This window comes from Seriola lalandi, unplaced genomic scaffold, assembly GCF_002814215.2.
Source record: "Seriola lalandi dorsalis isolate HSWRI2012SDOR001 ecotype SW California unplaced genomic scaffold, Sedor1 jcf7180002054487, whole genome shotgun sequence".
Lineage (NCBI taxonomy): Eukaryota > Metazoa > Chordata > Actinopteri > Carangiformes > Carangidae > Seriola > Seriola lalandi.
This window is the reverse complement of record NW_019525040.1, coordinates 1,150,535-1,169,209: the sequence shown is the minus strand read 5'-3', so window position 1 is coordinate 1,169,209 and position 18,675 is coordinate 1,150,535. Positions and strand designations below refer to the sequence as shown.

At 41.9% G+C, this 18,675-nt stretch overlaps 2 protein-coding genes across 6 annotated transcripts in view; both read right to left on the bottom strand.

Moving 5' to 3' along the window:
- Positions 1 to 2,725, bottom strand: part of LOC111659748 (mitochondrial glycine transporter B-like) — an 8,424-nt gene extending 5,699 nt beyond the window's left edge. Inside the window, exons 1-2 of one of the 5 annotated variants that reach the window (XM_023412772.2) lie at positions 2,527 to 2,725; positions 1,700 to 1,798 (exon numbers count right to left, since the gene is read on the bottom strand). In XM_023412772.2, coding sequence (XP_023268540.1) covers positions 1,700 to 1,714 — 15 coding nt within the window. In that variant the 5' untranslated portion in view covers positions 1,715 to 1,798; positions 2,527 to 2,725. The other 4 variants (XM_023412771.2, XM_023412770.2, XM_087175749.1 and 1 more) reach the window with 4 other exon arrangements.
- An 839-nt stretch (positions 2,726 to 3,564) lies between these two features.
- Positions 3,565 to 18,675, bottom strand: part of LOC111659755 (myosin-9-like) — a 25,901-nt gene continuing 10,790 nt past the window's right edge. The window contains exons 13-43 of the mRNA XM_023412782.2: positions 18,473 to 18,549; positions 18,066 to 18,260; positions 17,740 to 17,913; positions 17,299 to 17,472; positions 16,568 to 16,682; positions 15,967 to 16,157; positions 15,472 to 15,593; positions 15,033 to 15,102; positions 14,746 to 14,906; positions 14,454 to 14,562; positions 13,641 to 13,772; positions 12,427 to 12,633; positions 12,177 to 12,314; positions 11,896 to 12,019; positions 11,618 to 11,789; positions 11,132 to 11,344; positions 10,774 to 10,918; positions 10,468 to 10,674; positions 10,230 to 10,334; positions 9,461 to 9,613; positions 9,042 to 9,290; positions 8,091 to 8,303; positions 7,650 to 7,862; positions 7,351 to 7,512; positions 6,748 to 6,876; positions 6,325 to 6,413; positions 5,947 to 6,070; positions 5,481 to 5,689; positions 5,201 to 5,309; positions 4,884 to 5,056; positions 3,565 to 4,597 (exon numbers count right to left, since the gene is read on the bottom strand). Of these exons, the coding sequence (XP_023268550.1) occupies positions 4,489 to 4,597; positions 4,884 to 5,056; positions 5,201 to 5,309; positions 5,481 to 5,689; positions 5,947 to 6,070; positions 6,325 to 6,413; positions 6,748 to 6,876; positions 7,351 to 7,512; positions 7,650 to 7,862; positions 8,091 to 8,303; positions 9,042 to 9,290; positions 9,461 to 9,613; positions 10,230 to 10,334; positions 10,468 to 10,674; positions 10,774 to 10,918; positions 11,132 to 11,344; positions 11,618 to 11,789; positions 11,896 to 12,019; positions 12,177 to 12,314; positions 12,427 to 12,633; positions 13,641 to 13,772; positions 14,454 to 14,562; positions 14,746 to 14,906; positions 15,033 to 15,102; positions 15,472 to 15,593; positions 15,967 to 16,157; positions 16,568 to 16,682; positions 17,299 to 17,472; positions 17,740 to 17,913; positions 18,066 to 18,260; positions 18,473 to 18,549 (4,763 nt within the window). The 3' untranslated portion in view covers positions 3,565 to 4,488. The remainder of the gene's footprint in view (positions 4,598 to 4,883; positions 5,057 to 5,200; positions 5,310 to 5,480; positions 5,690 to 5,946; positions 6,071 to 6,324; positions 6,414 to 6,747; positions 6,877 to 7,350; positions 7,513 to 7,649; positions 7,863 to 8,090; positions 8,304 to 9,041; positions 9,291 to 9,460; positions 9,614 to 10,229; positions 10,335 to 10,467; positions 10,675 to 10,773; positions 10,919 to 11,131; positions 11,345 to 11,617; positions 11,790 to 11,895; positions 12,020 to 12,176; positions 12,315 to 12,426; positions 12,634 to 13,640; positions 13,773 to 14,453; positions 14,563 to 14,745; positions 14,907 to 15,032; positions 15,103 to 15,471; positions 15,594 to 15,966; positions 16,158 to 16,567; positions 16,683 to 17,298; positions 17,473 to 17,739; positions 17,914 to 18,065; positions 18,261 to 18,472; positions 18,550 to 18,675) is intronic.

Sequence of the window (18,675 nt, the reverse complement as noted above, 5' to 3'; positions counted from 1 at the left end):
ACACACACACACACACACACACACACACACACACACACACACACACACACACACACAGGCTGCTGGGTTGAATTACACTGAGACTCAACATTATTTGTTTTTACATGCCTTATGGACAAACAGGCAGAGGGTAAGACACAGACACGAACAGACAGTCGGATGCTAAATTTGCAATTGAAGATAAAGATGGAAAAATATGTAAATATGGAGAAGAAAATGTTTATCTGAGGACAATAATAATAACCACATTTACAGCAACCATAACAAACACAACATACATACAATGTCTCCTGAACATACAACATACTGTATATGCAGCTTCTACACACACACACACACACACACACACACACAGGTGCCACTTTAATGCACACACACTCCTACCTTCCCTGTGCTGCCCGGGGCTCGGCTCTGAGAATCCTGTTTTTCCTGCATTTTGCCCACTTTCACATGCCTCTCTCGGTGATGCTGCTTTTACAAACAGCATATTATAAAATAAACCTCCATCTCTCTCACACAAACCTTCCTTCCCCACTCTCTCTCTCTCTCTCTCTCTCTCCCTCCAACCCACAATGGCTTTCTCCTGCTCCTCATCCTCCCTCCCCCCCAACGTTTCGCAGCCAAAGCAGAAGCTTAATCCAGCCTGCGTCTTTCTATGGGTTTCTATCTTTATCTTTCAGAGAGACACTCACACATCTGTATTTCAGTACCCCCTCCCTGCAAAGCTAACTGCTAAATTGCATCTTTGTCAGACAACATGAGTCATAAAGTGGATGTGTGTGTGTTGAGCCGGGGGCTTTAAATATGGGTCACAGAAAATGTATGTAGAAGGAGTCTATTTGCACAAGTAGCAATCTGCTTGCAATCAGGTATCTGTGTGAGGAACAATTGTATCTTATCCAAATTCTAAAATATCCCGTGAAAATAACCGAAATCAAACTCTGAGAACAAATTGTCATGGTAATTTTAGACACTGGCTTCCAGCCTGTGTGGCTAACAATTCAGTTTCCATAATTCCCTCCCCATCATTTCTGTCCCACCTATGATAAAGATCAAACAATCATGAACCAAGAAAATTATTCAAATTCTGGCTTTGGGTCATTCTGTAATGTTTAAGAGAAAACATAGTCAAGAGTTATGCACCCATAAATACCTCTGGGTGTATTAGGTCATTGTGGGCAATGTTGCAAATCAGTGAGCAGGACTGTTACATGGTTATATTGGATTTTAGAACGATTTAGATGTGTTGAAGACATGTTTTTTTTTAATTGTGTGGTGTTTAATCAACCTGAATAGACAAAACAGACATTGTCATTACACTTACACACGTTTCTTAATTTATTTCCAAAACAAATTTATGGTATGGTTACAGCCCAGATAGAGATGATCTACAATGTCTGTGTGTAGTTTCAGCTGCTGTGCCATCAACTTGGACTGGGTGTTCTATTCTATCATTAATCAACAACTGGTAGCTCAAATAGTCAAATAGTTGAGCTCAAACAGTTAAAGGTGAATAGAAAATTTGCAACACCAGAATATTTTTGTGAGGTCACAATACACACACACAAACTATTTTAACAGTTTGACTTGTATGGGAGCATGCATGTTAATAAATATGGGCTAATTCACAGATGAAGGTCTCTGACAGTCTGTATGACCACGATGACCATAACTCACAGCAGCCAGCAGGTGCACTCACCGAGGCTAACTCCATCTTTGACTTGGCTGTTGAGCTGGATGAGTCCAGTTTCTCCCCTGCTACTGCCGTTTTGAAGGTGGTTGATTTCAGCCAATGTTACTAAAAAAAAAGAGGGGAAATCAGATGAGTCACATATTAAAACAGCATCAATGTTTATGAAGCCGGTAGCAGCAGGCTAGTTACAGCTAAATGTCAGAGTATGTGAGGATGAGGCAGCAGGACACCAGCCTCTCTGGACAGAACAGACCAACACTGACAAGCCGACCGCTTAATGTGTAGTTGAAGGCAAGCGCCATTAAAACTATCGGCTCTGACAGTTGGTTTGTTTCTGATAAGATCGCCTCGCCGAGCAGTCAGGCATGCACATAATACTTGACTAGCTAGGAAGCTAATTTAGCATGTTAGCTCCTCTTACCGGACTTTGAAGTCTGTTAAGGATTGATGGAGGTGATGGCCACCTCCTCCAGCGCCAGAAACACCATGATTTGTGTTTACTGCGACAAATTTACTGCAAGAGTGTAACGTTAGAAAACACCTCCCCTGCCAGGCTGAACACAGAACTTTCTGGAATAGCTCGTTAGCTTTAACGTTAGCGGTAGTTAAGTTACTTAACTTTACACTGGTTCGCCTCTAAATTAACAAGTATCCTGACGTATCGTAACGTGTCCTGACGCGTCCTGTATTTTTCAGTTAAAATGTTTAAACCGCAGTACTGTCTGTAATATAACTGCGGACCTACGTTGCTGCTACTTGTTAGTCTGCTGCGACGGTTAGCATCTGGCTAGCAAGGTTCACCTCCAACAGCGGTGACACACACACCATCTCACCGTCACACGCACTCACACAGAAGAATAACACTGGCTGTAAAACTGGCTGCTTCAGTCGGTGGTGAGAATTGGGTCCGTGTGCGGGTTCTGGTTCTGCAGTAGAAGGCGCCATTATGTCTAAAATATGGACTATATTCTTTCGTTTAAGTTAAGACTTTCATAGAAAACAAACTGGTATGTGTATTGTGTATTGTGTGGCGTGTAGTCAGTGCAGTTTCAACATTGAACTCAGGGTGTCGCTCTTGAGCCGTGTGTCAGTCTTTATATGATGAAAACCGTTTGACACACCTGTGGGACAGTTTACCTACTGTGCACATGTTACACAGTTGTATGCAAGATTACAGATTTAGCAGCGAGGGCCGTCCCAAAAGCTTCAGCTTGTGTATCTGGAAGTAGTTCATGGTGGATTTTGAGGTCAGGTGTTTGGATCATTGTAGAAGCCAACAGGACAATGGCTGACTGCAGGACATTTGTATCCAGTTGGCTGATATTTAGTGGAACCAATTCTTCCCTTTATCCTTTCCTTTCCCTTTCCCTTATCCCTTTAAAGTAACAGTGCAGTGACATTTGAAAAAAAGCAAATTTTTAATATTTGTTTGCTGAAGGAGTTATATTTACTTGTTTTCACTTAAATAAATAAAATTAAAAAAAAGCCAGTGTTGTAATAATTACTAACAATTTATAGCAGGTATTTTTTAAAAGTATGATTTCACAATGCAGTTTTCCACTAAAGATAGTTTTGTTATAATGCCACATTTCTTTAGTAAGTATATGTCAGTCAAGAAAAACATGCTGTTGCTTTGGTCTGAATGAGTACACCTTAATACTGAACACTTTCTTTAGAGGAATGAAATATTTTTGTGTGCTATGCAATATAATCTCGGCAGCATTCCTCTTATAAAGTGAAATTTGAGCTTCCTTGGACATATTTGCAGCTTGTCTGAACTTTTTTAAGACAGACTTGGAGAAAAAATATAAACCCATCTTTTATGCCTAGAACTTCTTGAGTATATTCACAGAAGAGATGAGGAAGTCAAATACATTTGATATTTTGTCAATTTATTGCATTAAGGCATTTGATAAAATATAGAATAGCCTTAAAATATTGGAATCGATATGAAATGTAATTTCTTTGATAATACAGTGTCAGGGTATCATAATGGACCTAAAACATGCAGGATTCAACATTCAGAGGCTAATGTGCTGACAGAAACCCCTCTGCTGTGCAAAGCATAGCACAAATGTAGTACAGTAAGAGCTGCTACATGACGACCCACCACCAATAATCACTAAAGTGTAAAACCAGTGAGAAACGATACATCAACCAAACAATCATAGATGACGGTACAATATTTGTACCAAAGTGTACCAAATCATTGCTATAATTTCAACCACATCATTGAAGAACTGAACAATTTCCAAACTTTGTTTTGTCTGTGTTGGCATTGTGCAATTTTGGTTGAGGTAATTACATTGAAAGGATAACACAGTGAGAGGAAAAGCATACAGTATAGATACAGATTCATACTGACTCTAGTTTGTAACTGCACCAAAACTCCCAAAAGGACCCATATTTGTGTGCAAAACAAGCATAAAATCACCAGTGTGTCTCCCCAGGAACAGTTAAGTAACAGCAAATAATCCTCAAGCACAGATAAAATTAAATTGCAATGGCTTGTTAGCAGAGCAATATTTTATAATATAACCATGAAGTAGAAAAATAGACCAAGAAGACTTTGTAGAAAAACATTGCTCACATTCACTGAGATCAATAAGATTTGGCCAAATACAAATGTATCATATGGGAAGTAACAATAAGGCTATAAGAAGATTGTCATGGTGAATAAAAGGCTAAATCCTCACAGATAAAGTCTCACTTGATAGCTTGCATGGCTAATGCTTTACTATATCTGCATGTTGACTCTGGTCATTGTAATATTTCCCCTCTTGGTGATCCTCCGCTCACTCAGCTGGATTCTCAGATGTCTCAATCTGCACGTCCACATCCTCATCACTGTCGTGGCCGGAGCGATTGGTGTTACGCCGCAGATTGAAAGGCAAATCTCCACGTCTTTAAAAAAAAAACAAATAATCGTTTTAACACAATGAGGTGCTGCATAAATACTACACACAAGTATAAAAGATGAGATACTCAGTATTAGTGAAGATATTAAAGACTTGAGTGTATAATCATAAACAAAGCCAAAAAACATTTTACAAGTCAAGGCAGCAGTGGACTAGATTTCCTGACATTTAGCCCCTCAGAATAGTGTAAGATCCAAAAGCGCTGGATTCTGAACGCTCTACTCAACTGTGAGATGAAAACTATGGCCCTACACAAATGTAAAAAACCCTACCTGAGCTTGCTCTTCAGAGTGCTGACTTCACGGTTCATAAGGTCTGCTGACTCGGCAGCATCATCCAGCTCTCTCTGAAGCTTCCTACGGTAGGCATTGGCTCGTGTCACCTCCTCCTCCGCCTCCTCCAGCTGGCGCTTCAGTTGCCGCATTCGGTTGTTTGTCTTCTCCGCCTGTAGACAGAGAGAGAGAGGGATCACTTAGTGTGCAGAGTACCAGTGCAACAAGTGCCAAAACAATAGATCAGCAAGGATTCAAGTCAGGATCAAACTACACAATAAGACTCCTCTCTTCTTTTCAGCAATCACAACACTTACCTGGTCTTTGTATTGCTCTGTGTTGCGCCTCTCGTCATCCACCTGTAGCAACACCTCTTTCAGCTTCTTCTCTGTCCGCCTGGCCAGCCTGGAGGCCTGCTGACGCTCCCTGAAATTTGTACAAAAAGCAAATTGCTGTGAGACACTTTAGGAAAAGTAAAAGAAAAAAACAACAAGCAACACTTAAAGCCACCATCATTGAGGATAATCAAAAAATGGAGCAGCCATGGCAAAAAGATTATAAAACAATTACAAAACCGTCCCTTGCACTGGCACTCACTTAGACTCAACGTCAAGCTGTTCTTCCAGCTGAGCGATCTTGGCCTCCAGGGTGGTAATGGAGGACTTATACTTGGACTTGATGGTTCCCTCAAGCTCCTGCAGTTTCAGCTTTAGCTCCTTGTTCTGGCGATCCATCTGGGAGCGAGCCCCCTCCAGCCGCTGGGAGCTGCTGCGCTCTCCAGCCAGCTCTGTGGTCAACTGCTCAGTCTAATGCCACAGACACACACACACACACACACACACACACAGGAGCCTTTGTTAAAGTGAAGTGCAACCTACAGTAGTGTCTCAGCCATACCGGTTGCCTTTTATACATGTTATTCTTCTGTGGTACTCATGTGGTGTTTCCCCATCAAGTAACTGACAAATTTATTCTGAGTATTGTCTCTTTAAAGTTGGTTTCTATAGCTCTTTCCTTTATCTGTTTAGTCATTCAGCATATCTGAGATATAGTGCATCCTTACCTGCAGTGTGGTTCTCCTCAGACGGTCATTGACCATCTCGGTGTTGAGCTGCTCCTCCTCCAGCTCCTCCTCCAGCTGGGTGATACGAGCCTCCAGCCTCCTCTTATCGTCGGCCAGCAGAGAACTGGCAACAGCACATGAGGAAGAGGAGAAGTGATGGTTAATGTATGGAGATTACCTTTAACTGCACAAAATGACCATGCATGTTCTGCATGTGCATTGTAACCAAGTTTAAATATGCAGTTTCTAAGTTTGTAATAGTTGAAAATGAGTTGCGAGTATCCACACCATTTAGCAGCATAAATACACTGTGGTTGCATCTTTAATCCGTGCATTAAATTACATGCTCTACAGGCGTTGTAATTGTTTGGCTCATACTTTTTGGAGTTGCTGCTGTTAATCTCATCCTGGAGCTCGTCTCTCTCGGTCTGGACCTGTCTCTTGAGTCTCTCTGCAGTGGCAAGATCCTGGAGGAAACAGAAGGCACAAGTTTACCCATGTTGACGAACAGAGGAGAGCTCTGAAAGCTATTTCTTTCTCTTTAATGACTGGATATGTTATCAGCTGCTGTGAACCTTTTCTACACGTCATGGAAAAGGTCAGATCTGAGCTTTGTACTGATGGTTTATTAGAAAATATCAGTTGTACTCTTGCATAATGATGCCATCCTACAATATTCCCTGTAATATACCTCTATGACAAAAAAGAAATTGAAAGGATGTGGATAAAGTAGCTGGTCTGGACATCCAGTCACGTTTCAGATTTTTCAGACACTTTTTTTCCCCATTTTTACTCTCATACCTCCTGGAAGTGCAGGGCGTCTGCCTCCATGGCCTTGAGCTTCCTCTCGGTCTCCTTGGCCCCACTGACAGCTTCATCTCTGGACAAACGCAGCTCCTCCAGCTCCCTCATATGCTCTTTCATAAGGGCCTGGAGAGTGGACATGCACACAGCAGTGCTGAAGTTAGACACCCATCACTGCGAGGGGTTTCCAATCAGTGTATGTGACCACAAAAACATCATCAACATCAACGTCAATGAGTCTGCCTACTTATTTGTAAAGGGGCAGGTTCAAATTGTAGTTATATGGTCATTTATATTACTGCTATGTTCTCATATATAACAGAGATGGATTGGTAATAGACAGAAACTAGCTGAAGATACAAATATATCAAAATCATCAGAAAACATTAATAATTTGTATTAAGTGGCTTGTCCAGTGTCTCTCTGTGTTATAAGAGCTGTCAACTCATGTGGAAGTGATATGAGGTCCATGCTATGTTATCATTTGTCTTTGTTTCCACTCATATTGATTTCCCAGTCAAACTGGTGAGTCACTAATGGATGATCCATCTTTGACTTACCTTTGCTCGTGTTATGTTTGTGCATACATGTTTATTTTACCTGCAGTTTCTTCAGCTGTTTGAGGGCCTCATCACGGCCTTTGTTGGCAGCATCAATCTGGACTTCAAGTTCCATCAGGTCCATCTCCAGTTTCTTCTTAGATGACAGGGCCTGAGTACGCTGCTTACGTTCATCTTCCAGCTCGATCTCCATCTCACGCACCTAAAGGAGAGTCAAAATCCTACTTCAGCATTTTCCTGCAAACAATTGCACCACAAAATTTACAACCCTGAAACTGTTTGGAAAAAACTAACTAAACCAACGGTGTATGCCACATATTTTAGGTCCCTCCATTGTACCTGTTTAACCAGCTGTTTCCTCCTCTCCTCTCCCTGTTCGTCTCTGGCCTGCAGGTCTCTGTCAAACTGGGCCTTCATGGCCTGCATGTTAACCTCCAGACGCAGTTTGGCATCCTCTGTGGCCTGCAGCTCATCCTCCAGCTCCTCCAGCTGAACTCTCATCTCCTCCAGCTGCTGCTCCATGGCACGCTTTGACCTCTCCAGCTCATGAACCTGTGTACAAGGAGGTTAACATTGTACATATTTACTGTTTTTCAGGCAATGAAGAGAACTAATGATGCCAATGACTGAGCAACAACCTACTGTATTTTTTCCTCTTGCTTGAATAAAACATGAAAACTTTTTTTTATTCTTAGCAAAACCAATTTCCAAACCTATTCAGACACAGTTCATCTCATTGCAGCTCTGCATGCACCACAAAGTGCCAGTGTGATCTCTTACGCTCTTGCCGACATCATCCTTGGAGGAGACCAAATCATCCATCTCAGCTTTGAGCAGCTTATTGGCCCGGTCCAACTCGTTCTTAAGGTCTGTCATGGTCTCCAGCTCACGTGCCAGTGTCAGTGCTCGTGTTTCCTTCTCCCTGGCCTCAGCCTCAGCCTTGTCGCGCTCCTCAGCATACTGAGTAGAAATAGTTTTTTCCTCTGCCAGCATCTAGGGAAAGGAGAGGATCTGATCAGGAGGGGCAGTTAAGGATCCACACTACACTGATATACTGAAGATAATGTATTTCCAAAATGTCAATTTTTGATCACCTAAAGAAAAACAGCCATGTTTTCAGCTTTGTGACAATGAATTTTTCCAATAATCCAAATAGGAGAAATTTCAGCATATTTGGGGCTACAGAACAACAAAATGTGGGATAAAGATTTACCCGAACTAGAATATTTTCTGACTGAAGGTTTAGTCTTTGAACAGTGTGTATGAATAGTACCATCCAAATAAACTGAAAAATCCTGCACTATGAAATAATTGGTTAAGTCCTGTGACAAAGATCATTATAGGAGCCACATCCTCTTATTGATCTCAGGAGATCCACGTGACACTCCATAGCTGCACATTTAACACCAAGCCGAGGCAGGCAGGTTCATTCTTGAAATGAATAACTTTTCCCTGAAAATGTTATCTACTCATGTGGATGGATCATTTCATTTGTGCAAAAAAGAAACAACACATCCACTGTTGCCAACTTCAGAATGTATTATGCTACTGTAACCTGATAACATCTACTGCCAAAAACTGTAAAGATCAGTTGCTATAAACTGCTTCTGTGACTCAATGGGGTTTTACATGGTTAAAAAAATGTTGAATAAAAATAAACAAAATATACTGATATCAACTTGTTGGTGCATTATGCTTCATAATGCCCAGAATGCACTGTTGACATGATACCTGGTCAAACTTCTTCTGCTTCCTCTCCAAGTTGGAGACGATCTGCCTCAGGTGGTCCTGATCCACCAAGAGGTCGTCCAGCTCCTGCTGTAAACGGGTTTTTGTCTTGTCAAGTTTGTCGTAAGCTGCTGTCTTCTCCTCCAGCTGTTGCATCGTGCTATCCACTTCCCGCTGGACTCGCTTGCGGCACTCCTCTGCGCCCTCCAGGGACATGGACTCCTGTTCCAGCTTCTTCTTCATCTCTGCCAGCTGAAGACAGAAGAAAAGAGGGGGAATCAGAGGGGTTGAAATAAAACATGAGAAAGTTGAGCAGCATTGTTGAGTCTTGATGAATGAATCTTAGCTGCAGTGCAACAGGTAGAAGTCCTGTAGATATCCACCGACAATGTCTTTGTTTAAGGACAACACTGTGGACCAACCTGAGCCTGGAGAGTGGAAACCTGCTTCTCCACGTTTTTCTTGCCCTCTTCCTCTTCCTCCAGCAACTCCCGCAGGCTGTTCTGCTCGTCCTCCAGCTGCCTCAGCCGGGAGGAGATGGAGAGCTTCTGACGCGTCTCCTCTTGGAGCAACTCCTGGAGTTCAGAGAAGGGGAAAAAACAAAAACAGTTTTGCACAATGAAAAGTCAGGCCAAATTAGCAAAAGGTGGTTCCTGTTTCCAGTGTTACCATGGATGTACAGAAGCTATCACTGTATTAATTTGCTGCTGAAGAAAACATCCAAAGATTATCTTAAAATCAGTCAAGAGCTAAAGTTATACAAGGAGCATCTTATAAGTTTTATCTGCAATGGACATTGGCGATATTGAGTCTGTGTGTTCAGAGTTGACCGAGTTAAGATTTTCAGAAGAAGAGTGATGTTTGTGCCCTTACATGCCCTTCAATTTAAAAAGATTATGGCGACAAAAAGTGATTTTTTAATTTCATTTAATGTAAAAAAAAAAAAAAAAAAAAAAAAAAAAAAAAAAAAAAACAACTGAAAAAAAGTTCAAATTAAAAGCATTTGCATTTTTGCTTTAAAAATGTCTTAATTTAATTGACTGATTATCAAAAGTGTTGCCAAATAATTTTCAGTTGATTGACAAAAAGATGAACAGAATGTTTCGGCTCTATTTGATATTGTAAGACATACAGGACTGTGTTAGTAGCCACAGCAGTGATGACAACATGTGCACACATTTGTGTTTGTACCTGTGTATCCTGCAGCTGAGACTCTACAGAAGAAAGGTCCTTGCTGGATTTGATGCACTTGCCCTCGGCTTCACTCAGGAGGCTGTTCACGTTGTCTAGCTCAGACTAGACACCAGACAGACAGAAGCAATGGATCATGGACATTATTCAGTCAGCCACTCCATCAATCCTAACAGAAAATTCATCCCTCGTTTCATCTAACTCTCCTCCACCTTTCAGAAACTTGCACCCTTCATACCTGCATCTTGGTCATCTTGTCAGCCAGCTCCTGCCTCTGTCGCTCACTTTCTCCATGTTTGACCTGCAGTTCTTGAACCTGGGCTTCTGCCTTCTTGCGACGGTGTTCAGAATCTCCTTTGCCTTGTGTCAAAGTCTTCAGCTCGATCTGCAGCTCGTTCCACTCACTCTCCAGGGCCTGCTTGGATTTCTCCACTGACACCTTGTTCTGCAGGAGTGGCACACATGAGACATGTTACTGGTGTTGTTCAGATAGTGGAGTTGTTAAGCACTGGCATCTTTCTCTTCTGACCACAACATTGGTTACCCTTTTGGCCTGTTCCAGCTGTTCATTGAGCTCTTCGAATGCCTGATTGTGTTTTTGTCTCATGTCAGCCATCTGCTGCTCATGGCTCTTGGCCTCTTCCTCCAGAGTCTTCTTCAGATGGGTGACCTCCGTCTCACGCTTTGACCTGGATAGAACAAAGAGGTGTGAGAGGAGGACAGACAAGAAAGTTGAAACTGGGTTCAATGTAGGGCCTCCCTGCTACTCTCATGTGGACATGAGATATTACCTCCCAAAATACAGTACATCCAGATTCATACAATATCAGTCGGTGAAAAGTTGTGTAACGCTTTGAGATCTAGAAATTCTCTATGGATTCTGTCGAGCAGCAGACCATTACCTCAGCTCCTGCTGCGCTGCAGTGGAGTCCAAAGTGTCCTCCAGCTCAGTTTTGAGGGCCTCCAGCTCCTCTCCCAGGTCCCTGCGGTGTTTCTCAGCCTTGGAGCGCGCCTGCCTCTCCAGGTCCAGATCCTCCTGCAGCTCAGAGATCTGGGCCTCCAGCTCCCTGATCTTCTTCTGGGCTGTGTTTTTGGCTGCAGCCTCCTCCTCGATCCTGGAGGTGAAGAGGGAGAGAAGAATGAGTCTGACAGACAGGTACTCTGTGCGAACTTTCTTGGAAGTGAGAATAATCTAAGGGAAACATATTGCTTTACAGGTCATATTTAAAGCACAAATGACAAAGGTAACATTTGTCACAGTGAGGAAAAAAGAAAAAGTGGCTCATCATCGCCGTCATTTTTGTTGATTTTAAATACAACTTTTGAATCTTACAATGACACTGATTTTTCCACTCAAATGTTTTTAAAACACTGAATTTAACTCTGACCTGGCCAGTGCAGCGAGGAGCTCCTCCTCCTTCTTGGCCAGCTGAGCTCGGAGTTCAGCGATCTGGGCCTGCAGGTCTGCAATCTGGTCGTTGAGCTCAGTGGAGTCTCCCTCGAGTTTACGACGGTTCTTCTCCAACTCCTGACGCACTTTCTCTTCCTTTCTTAGACGATCTGTATGTGAGATGACACAGAAACTCAAAAGTTGGAATTCAAAAATACATAATACATTAAAAGGATTTAAAAAGAATAACAAAAAAGGTAAACAACAGACACTTGCCTTCCAAATCTGTGATCATGGCCTCATGTTTATTCTTGAGTTTCTGCAAACTTTTAGACTTCTCTTCCTCCTCAGCCAAGTTGGTGGTGCACTCAGAGATCCTCTCCTCCAGCAGTTTCTTCTCCTGAGGTTAAATAAAACCAAGAAACGATTGTATTTGATTTTCCAGGGGCAAATATTTTGTTAATGATGCATTGAATATTTCAGAGATGCAGAAATTTTCTTTGGATACTCAATTGTTCAGTGCTGCAGACCACTGTTTAAATGAACACATATGAGACCTTGTTGAGTTTGCCGTTCTGGTCGTCCAGCACCATGACATCCTCCTCAAGCTTCTTCAGCTTGGCGTCCGTGGTGACCTTCTCCATGTGAAGCTTCTGTCTGGCTGCTTCCTCCTCATCCAGCTGCTGCTCCAGATCCTGGATGAACAACAAACAATTTTCAACTTTCATGCTTTAAAAAAAGAAAAAAGAAAAAAAGAAGTTTTCTTCATCACAGCTTATGATCTGTGTCCCGCAGGACTCCACTGACCGTGATGTTCTGCTGCATCTTTTTTCTCTCAGTGTGCATCTGGGTGACTCGCTCCTCTTCCTCCTCTAGGCGAGACTCCAGGTCATGCAGGATCTCCTCCAGCTCCTGCTTCCTGGTGGCCAGACGGGCTCTCATCTCCTCAGCCTCCGCACACAGCTCCGTCTCCGCCTGGAGCTGTTCCTGAAGAGCCGACTTCTCAGCATTCAGCTAGAAGAGGGGAGGCAAAGTGAGAGAGAGACTGGATGATTACATCTGCATCACGCTAGATTTGTCATAATGATGCATGTGTTTGTGACAGATTTGATACAACCAGAAGATCCTCGACATATTGATCAGCTATTAAAGGTAGCCCACACTGTTCAATGAATACTTCACATTGCCCATCAGGCAGGATACAGAGATCCATCCATCACTGTATTCAAATATGGGCGGTCCACATACCACAGATGTTCAGTCCATAAAATATCACTGAATATCACAAACTTCATTAAAGAGCTCTTGTGTCCCATGCAGTCTATATGTCACATGTTCATATGAGGCCATTTACACACTAAATCTATCCACTCATTAAAATTAGATATGAAGGATTTCCACTGATGTAAAATTATTCTACAGCCAGAAACTGTGGCCAGACGAAACCACAACCTCCTGTGTCTTGACAGTTTGTGTTTATTTGGGTTATCATGACGTTACATCAACTTATTTAGAAAGGCAATGGGCTCTTGTTATTTGATGTGTGGTCGGCCTTGTTAGGCCAAGAATTACTCTAATCCCTAGATATGCAATTCCCTCTGGCATCCACATAAACTACTCATTGGTTCTTATAGCTGGGTGACAAACATCAGGCAATGGCATAGCCTCCGATTTTTCCCAGTTGATTGTATAACCTGATATTTTGGAAAAAGAATCGATGATGGAGCAGATTTCTGGAACCACAACTTCAAGATTTTCAGCACCAATAACAAATCATCTGCCTTTAAAAACAGTTTGTGCGCTACCTGACCAGTGTTTTGGTTACATTTATATTTCTCCATAAAATGGTGATGGAGGAGAGCCAGGTTTTGTTGTGTTGGTTGAGCCCCTGGTCCTTTGCGGCCATCTTGGGTGGGTCGCTACCCAATTGCTCCAATTGGTCTACTATCACCGATTTAACATAAAAAAAAAAAAAACAAAAGACTAAGTTAGGCTCACTCCGTTGTTACAGAGGGTCCTACCTGCTGCTGCTTGGATTCATATTCTTTGAGCTGCTCTTCAGCCTGCAGTTGTCTCTCCTTCACCTTGACCAGCTCCTCATCTTTGGCCAGCATCTCCTCCTCCTGCCGGGTCACTTGCAGCAGAGGCTTCACCTAGAGGAAAAGATAAGAATTAACCTAACAATACTGAAACAGAAGGTGAAGTTTGAACTTTCCTGGGGTGATGAAATTGCGCTCTGGTGGGAAAACATGAAGAAAAAAAAAAATCGATTTTTTAAAATGTGTTCAATAGAGAGATTTATTTTGCTAGATCGTTACAGCATTGCTACAGTACAATACCAGGAGAGTGCTCTACAGATGCACAAATGAGGTGGCAATGACAAATGACAAATCTAAATCCAGAACTACAGACTCAACTTACACCTGATGACTCGATTTGACCCGAGACTTGATTTGGTCATCCATAAATACTGAATAAGTTTTAATATTTGGAGCACTACAATCAACATCAAAAACATAATATGCACATCTCCATAACCTAATATATGCACCTGCAATTTCAACTGCTGGCTCTCGAATAACATGGAGAAAACTCCTAATTCAGATAAGAGAAACTAGCCTTTCAGTCTATAGGCATAAATAAGTAGCTTAATAGTTTTCCTCCATATCCACGATAAAAGTCTATATTTTCCCTAAAGCTTTAGTCTTTGTAAAAACAAATTAAAAACATAGTAAATCGTAAATAATCTTGACAATGACACTTGAATGGTGAAATATACTGCTGTCCTGGAATTGTGTTGTGTAAAATCAACTTTACTTTCATTAATCTCTTACCTTAGTGAAAAGTCTCCACCACTGCCAGTTCCTGAGTTTGAGGTAAGCTGCACAGTTTCTCTGGATAACTTTCATGGCTGTCAGCTGCTGCTGTCGCTTGGCAAAAGCTCTGAAGTAAAAAAAACAAGACAAAAAAAAAACTCACAACGTAAATAACATGTCATTTTGTCAAAACTTGGAAGTTGCCGAGTGAAAAAAATGAGACATGTAAACAGTGTCTCCAACATGTATAGATGTTGAGTGATAAAAACATTTTTCAGTGTTATGGGATAAATGACTCGATTCTTCGTACTTGCGGGCCACATATCCTCTGCACCAGGCCTGGAAGCTGATGATCACGTCAGTGATCTTCATGTCTCTCTCCTCCTCCAGGTGAGCCAGGACTCCGGCTCTGAAGAACACTTTACTTTGACCGATGCGGAACAGATTCGGGTCCAGCTCCAAAGCTTTGATCTGACATGGAGAAGAGAGAAGCGAGTCAGGGACATGTCCTGACACTTGCATCAAGATAAAGAGGAGCCTTTTTTCCACCCTCCTCTGATGAACTGCTTACTTTTAAAACTGATTTATTGTTATTACCATGAGTACACAGGCTTGCTTTCCATCCATGAAGCCCTTTGGAATAGCGTTTGGAGTGAGAATTTCATACCTGAGAGACAGACAGGCAGAGTTAAATTACTGAACAAGTCATTTTTCTAGATTATGAACTGCAGCCATTAATTTCTTTTACTGTATGACTTGCTTTTGTAGTTACAGACACAGTCTCAGGTCATTTTAGACAAGGACAGGGATCTTTATGGGCTGGGTCAGATGTCACTATGTGTCAATCGTAAGTTTTGTCTGAAAATGTTCTGTGGGAGGGTGATTACTTTAGAGGGGTGAAAGAGAAAAATGTGTAAATTTACTTTACTACATTACTTGATGCATAAAAGTCTCTTAAAAAAAAAAAACATTAAAAGAAATTAATTCAAATGTAAAGCACTACAAGTTTTCTGACACACATGCTGCCATTTGCTACCTCTGTCTGAACTCCTGGAAGACGATGCGGTTGGGGAAACCCTGTCTGCAGATGCGAATCCCCTCCAGGACTCCATTACACCTCAGCTGTTCCAGAACCAGGTGAGGCTCCAGTTTACCGGCCTGAAGGAAGAAACAAATACAAAGACTACAAATAAAGACTTGTTCATGTGCTCTTTTTTTTTTTTTTTTTTAAATAAACATTTTGTACAGTGATTTGTTTTAGTTACTGGTTTAAGAAAAAAAAAAAAAAAAATCTGTGTCAAGATGTTAATGGGTTGCAGTTCTTTTTTGTAAAAGAAGCTTCTTTTGTTTCCATGGCTGAGCCACTCAAGGCCCATAAATATACTCTTTGATACAGTGAATCTTCTGTCTCATACAAGCACCTGTGCACTATTAGTTCATTACATTTAATTCTCCATCACTTGTAGTTTAACACCCCCTGTATTCATTTCTGCAACAGCTGCAATGCGGAGTGTAATCCTAATCTCTGTACCTTTTTCTCATGGTTGGGGATGATGCAGCGGACAAAGTTAGGGTTGGTGTTCCTGAGTGTGGCCATGAGGTTACTCAGCTGCTCCTTGTACAGTTGGCCCACAGTACGGAACATGCCCTTACGGGTTTTGAAAGCACCGTGCAGGGAGTCCGACATTCCCGCCACCTTATCCAGGCCCACGATACGGTCCACTGTGAGGACACGGAGACGGTAGAAAACAATTTTGTCAGCGTGTTTTATGAAAACATCTAGTGTTTGCTTGTCGCATATGAAGAATATACATACGTTCATTCTAGTATTGACATTTTACCAGCAATAAACTGAGGGTATTTTATACTGTCTCATACACACTTGGTGGACAGTTGCACAGAAAAATTAAATCCTGTTAACAGATTGTTAAATTCTTTCACACCGTTTGCTAAAGATGAATGAAGTGTTTCAGTCATGGACCTGAGTCTGAAGTTAAAAAACCCTTATTTTGGAAAAACTGCATTTCCAATAAACTCTGTGCAGAAATTCAACATTGTCTTTTGCAGAGTGACATTTTACATGATGTTTACAGCGGTATGAGAGTTTGGATAAATTCAGTTGCACCACTTACTGTCTCTCCACAGGTCAGCAGTAAATTTGTCAGTAGACTGGTTGAGCAAAGTGGCGACACACTCATTCAGAGGATCCATATTTTTCATCAGCCACTCATCTGCTTTGTAGTCCACCTGCACCAGAGGAAAGTTACATTCATAATGAAGAACTACACAAAGTTTAGCATGAAGAGGTGTATGTTGTTACTTTGCAGCCACCTAGTGGTGGAAAGTAACAGAGTACATTTATACAAGTAGGTTGTTTAGGTACTTGTACCTAACTTGAGAATTTCCATTTTTTACTTAATACTTCTGCTCCACTACATTTGAGAGACAATATACTCCATTTATGACGGATACGGTTACTTTAAAATTATTCTTACGGATCAAATTACCTAAAAGTAAAGGATGCAGCTAAAATCAGCTCCCCTCGCTCAGCTACAACATCAAAACACTATATTCATGTTAATGCATCATCAATAAGTACACCTTGCTGATAATACCTCTGTGCTTTAAGTTTTTTTTAATCCAAGAACTACTCCCATCACTGCAGAGACCATCACTCATTGACTCTGGACTTCTACTGCACAAGAGGATAACTGCACTCTTCTGGAGAATATGGACAATGGACAAGACAACCTGTCTCACCCTGGAGTGACTGATATTATCAGAGGTTTATAGAGCCCTTGCATTGAATTGTTTGTTTAAATGTCTTAAAATTCAAATGAAAAACAAAGTTATAGCCAATGACCTTTCCAGCATAGTGCATAATGCAGAAATCCACATCGTCCTTGAGTTTCTTGGGTTTCTGGAACTTGGGGTGCGTTCCCTGCTCCTGGACCACCTTCTCTACAAAGCTCTTGTCTGTGGCCTTGGGGAACCAGCACTCTTCATCCAGCAGTGCCAGGATTCCTGGTGGACCGGCCTTTGATGGATGGTGAAAAGACAGAAAGGTGGACACATGACATTTGCAGTTCAAAAGAATCATGACTGGTTTAATAATAGATGTGCAGTTACATGTCTCAGCTTGTACTACACATCTGTTTTATGCAGTAAATACAAGTGGTGAGTTCTGCATAAAGCTTGTAACTGAAATCCCCTTAATCTATAGTGTAATGACAAGTCAAGACAAATGCTATCAGCGTTATTTGTTTTAGGCTTGAGGAAGAATAATAACTGGGATATATCTTACAGGTTTTTCAATAAGCTCGATGCAGGGCTGCAGGTCCAGGCCGAAGTCGATGAAGCTCCACTCGATGCCCTCCCTCTGGTACTCCTCCTGCTCCAGGATGAACATGGTGTGGTTGAAGAGCTGCTGCAGCTTCTCATTGGTGTAGTTGATACACAGCTGCTCAAACGAGTTCAACTGTTGGAGAGGATTAGAAAAACAATGAGTTTGTGACTGTCAGTCAGATCAAATGACAGAGTGGCTGAGCTTAAACAGCACCACCAGAGGGCTCTGTCTGTGATCATACAACCACGGTTACAATTCATAACTTCATCTGTCAAACACCTTACCTCAAAGATCTCAAATCCGGCAATGTCTAGGATGCCAATGAAGGAGGCTCCTTGTCTCTTGGTCTTGTCCAGGGCTTTGTTGATTCTCAACACCAGCCAGCGGAACATCCTCTCATAAGAGGCTTTGGCCAGAGCTTCGACAGCAAACTCAGCCTGCTCCTGAGTCTGGGCCTTCTGGACATAGTCCCTGCCAACCTTGAAAAAGAAAACACTCCAATGTTATACTGTGATACTAAATTCATCATTACATGGAAATTGCCTCACTGACTAACTCTTCATTTAATTTGGATCAAGAAACAGAAACCCAAACACCTGGTTGAAACACAAGTGAAAAAAAGGGTTTCAAATATCTCTCAATCTCCAGACAAGACCGACATGAACCTTCTTGTATTGATTGCTATGCTGACCTTGATTCTGGGAGACAGGATGGCTCGTGTGAAGTCGGTGACATTGATGCTCAGCAGGTGACACACTTTCTGTGCAGCTGTGGGTGAAACACAGGGGTCATAATGGAGGATTATGGATGAATTAGGAAGGCTTAAGCAAATGGAATGAGACAGACAGCATGCACAGAGGAAATGATGATGATGATGATGATGGGGGGGGGGGT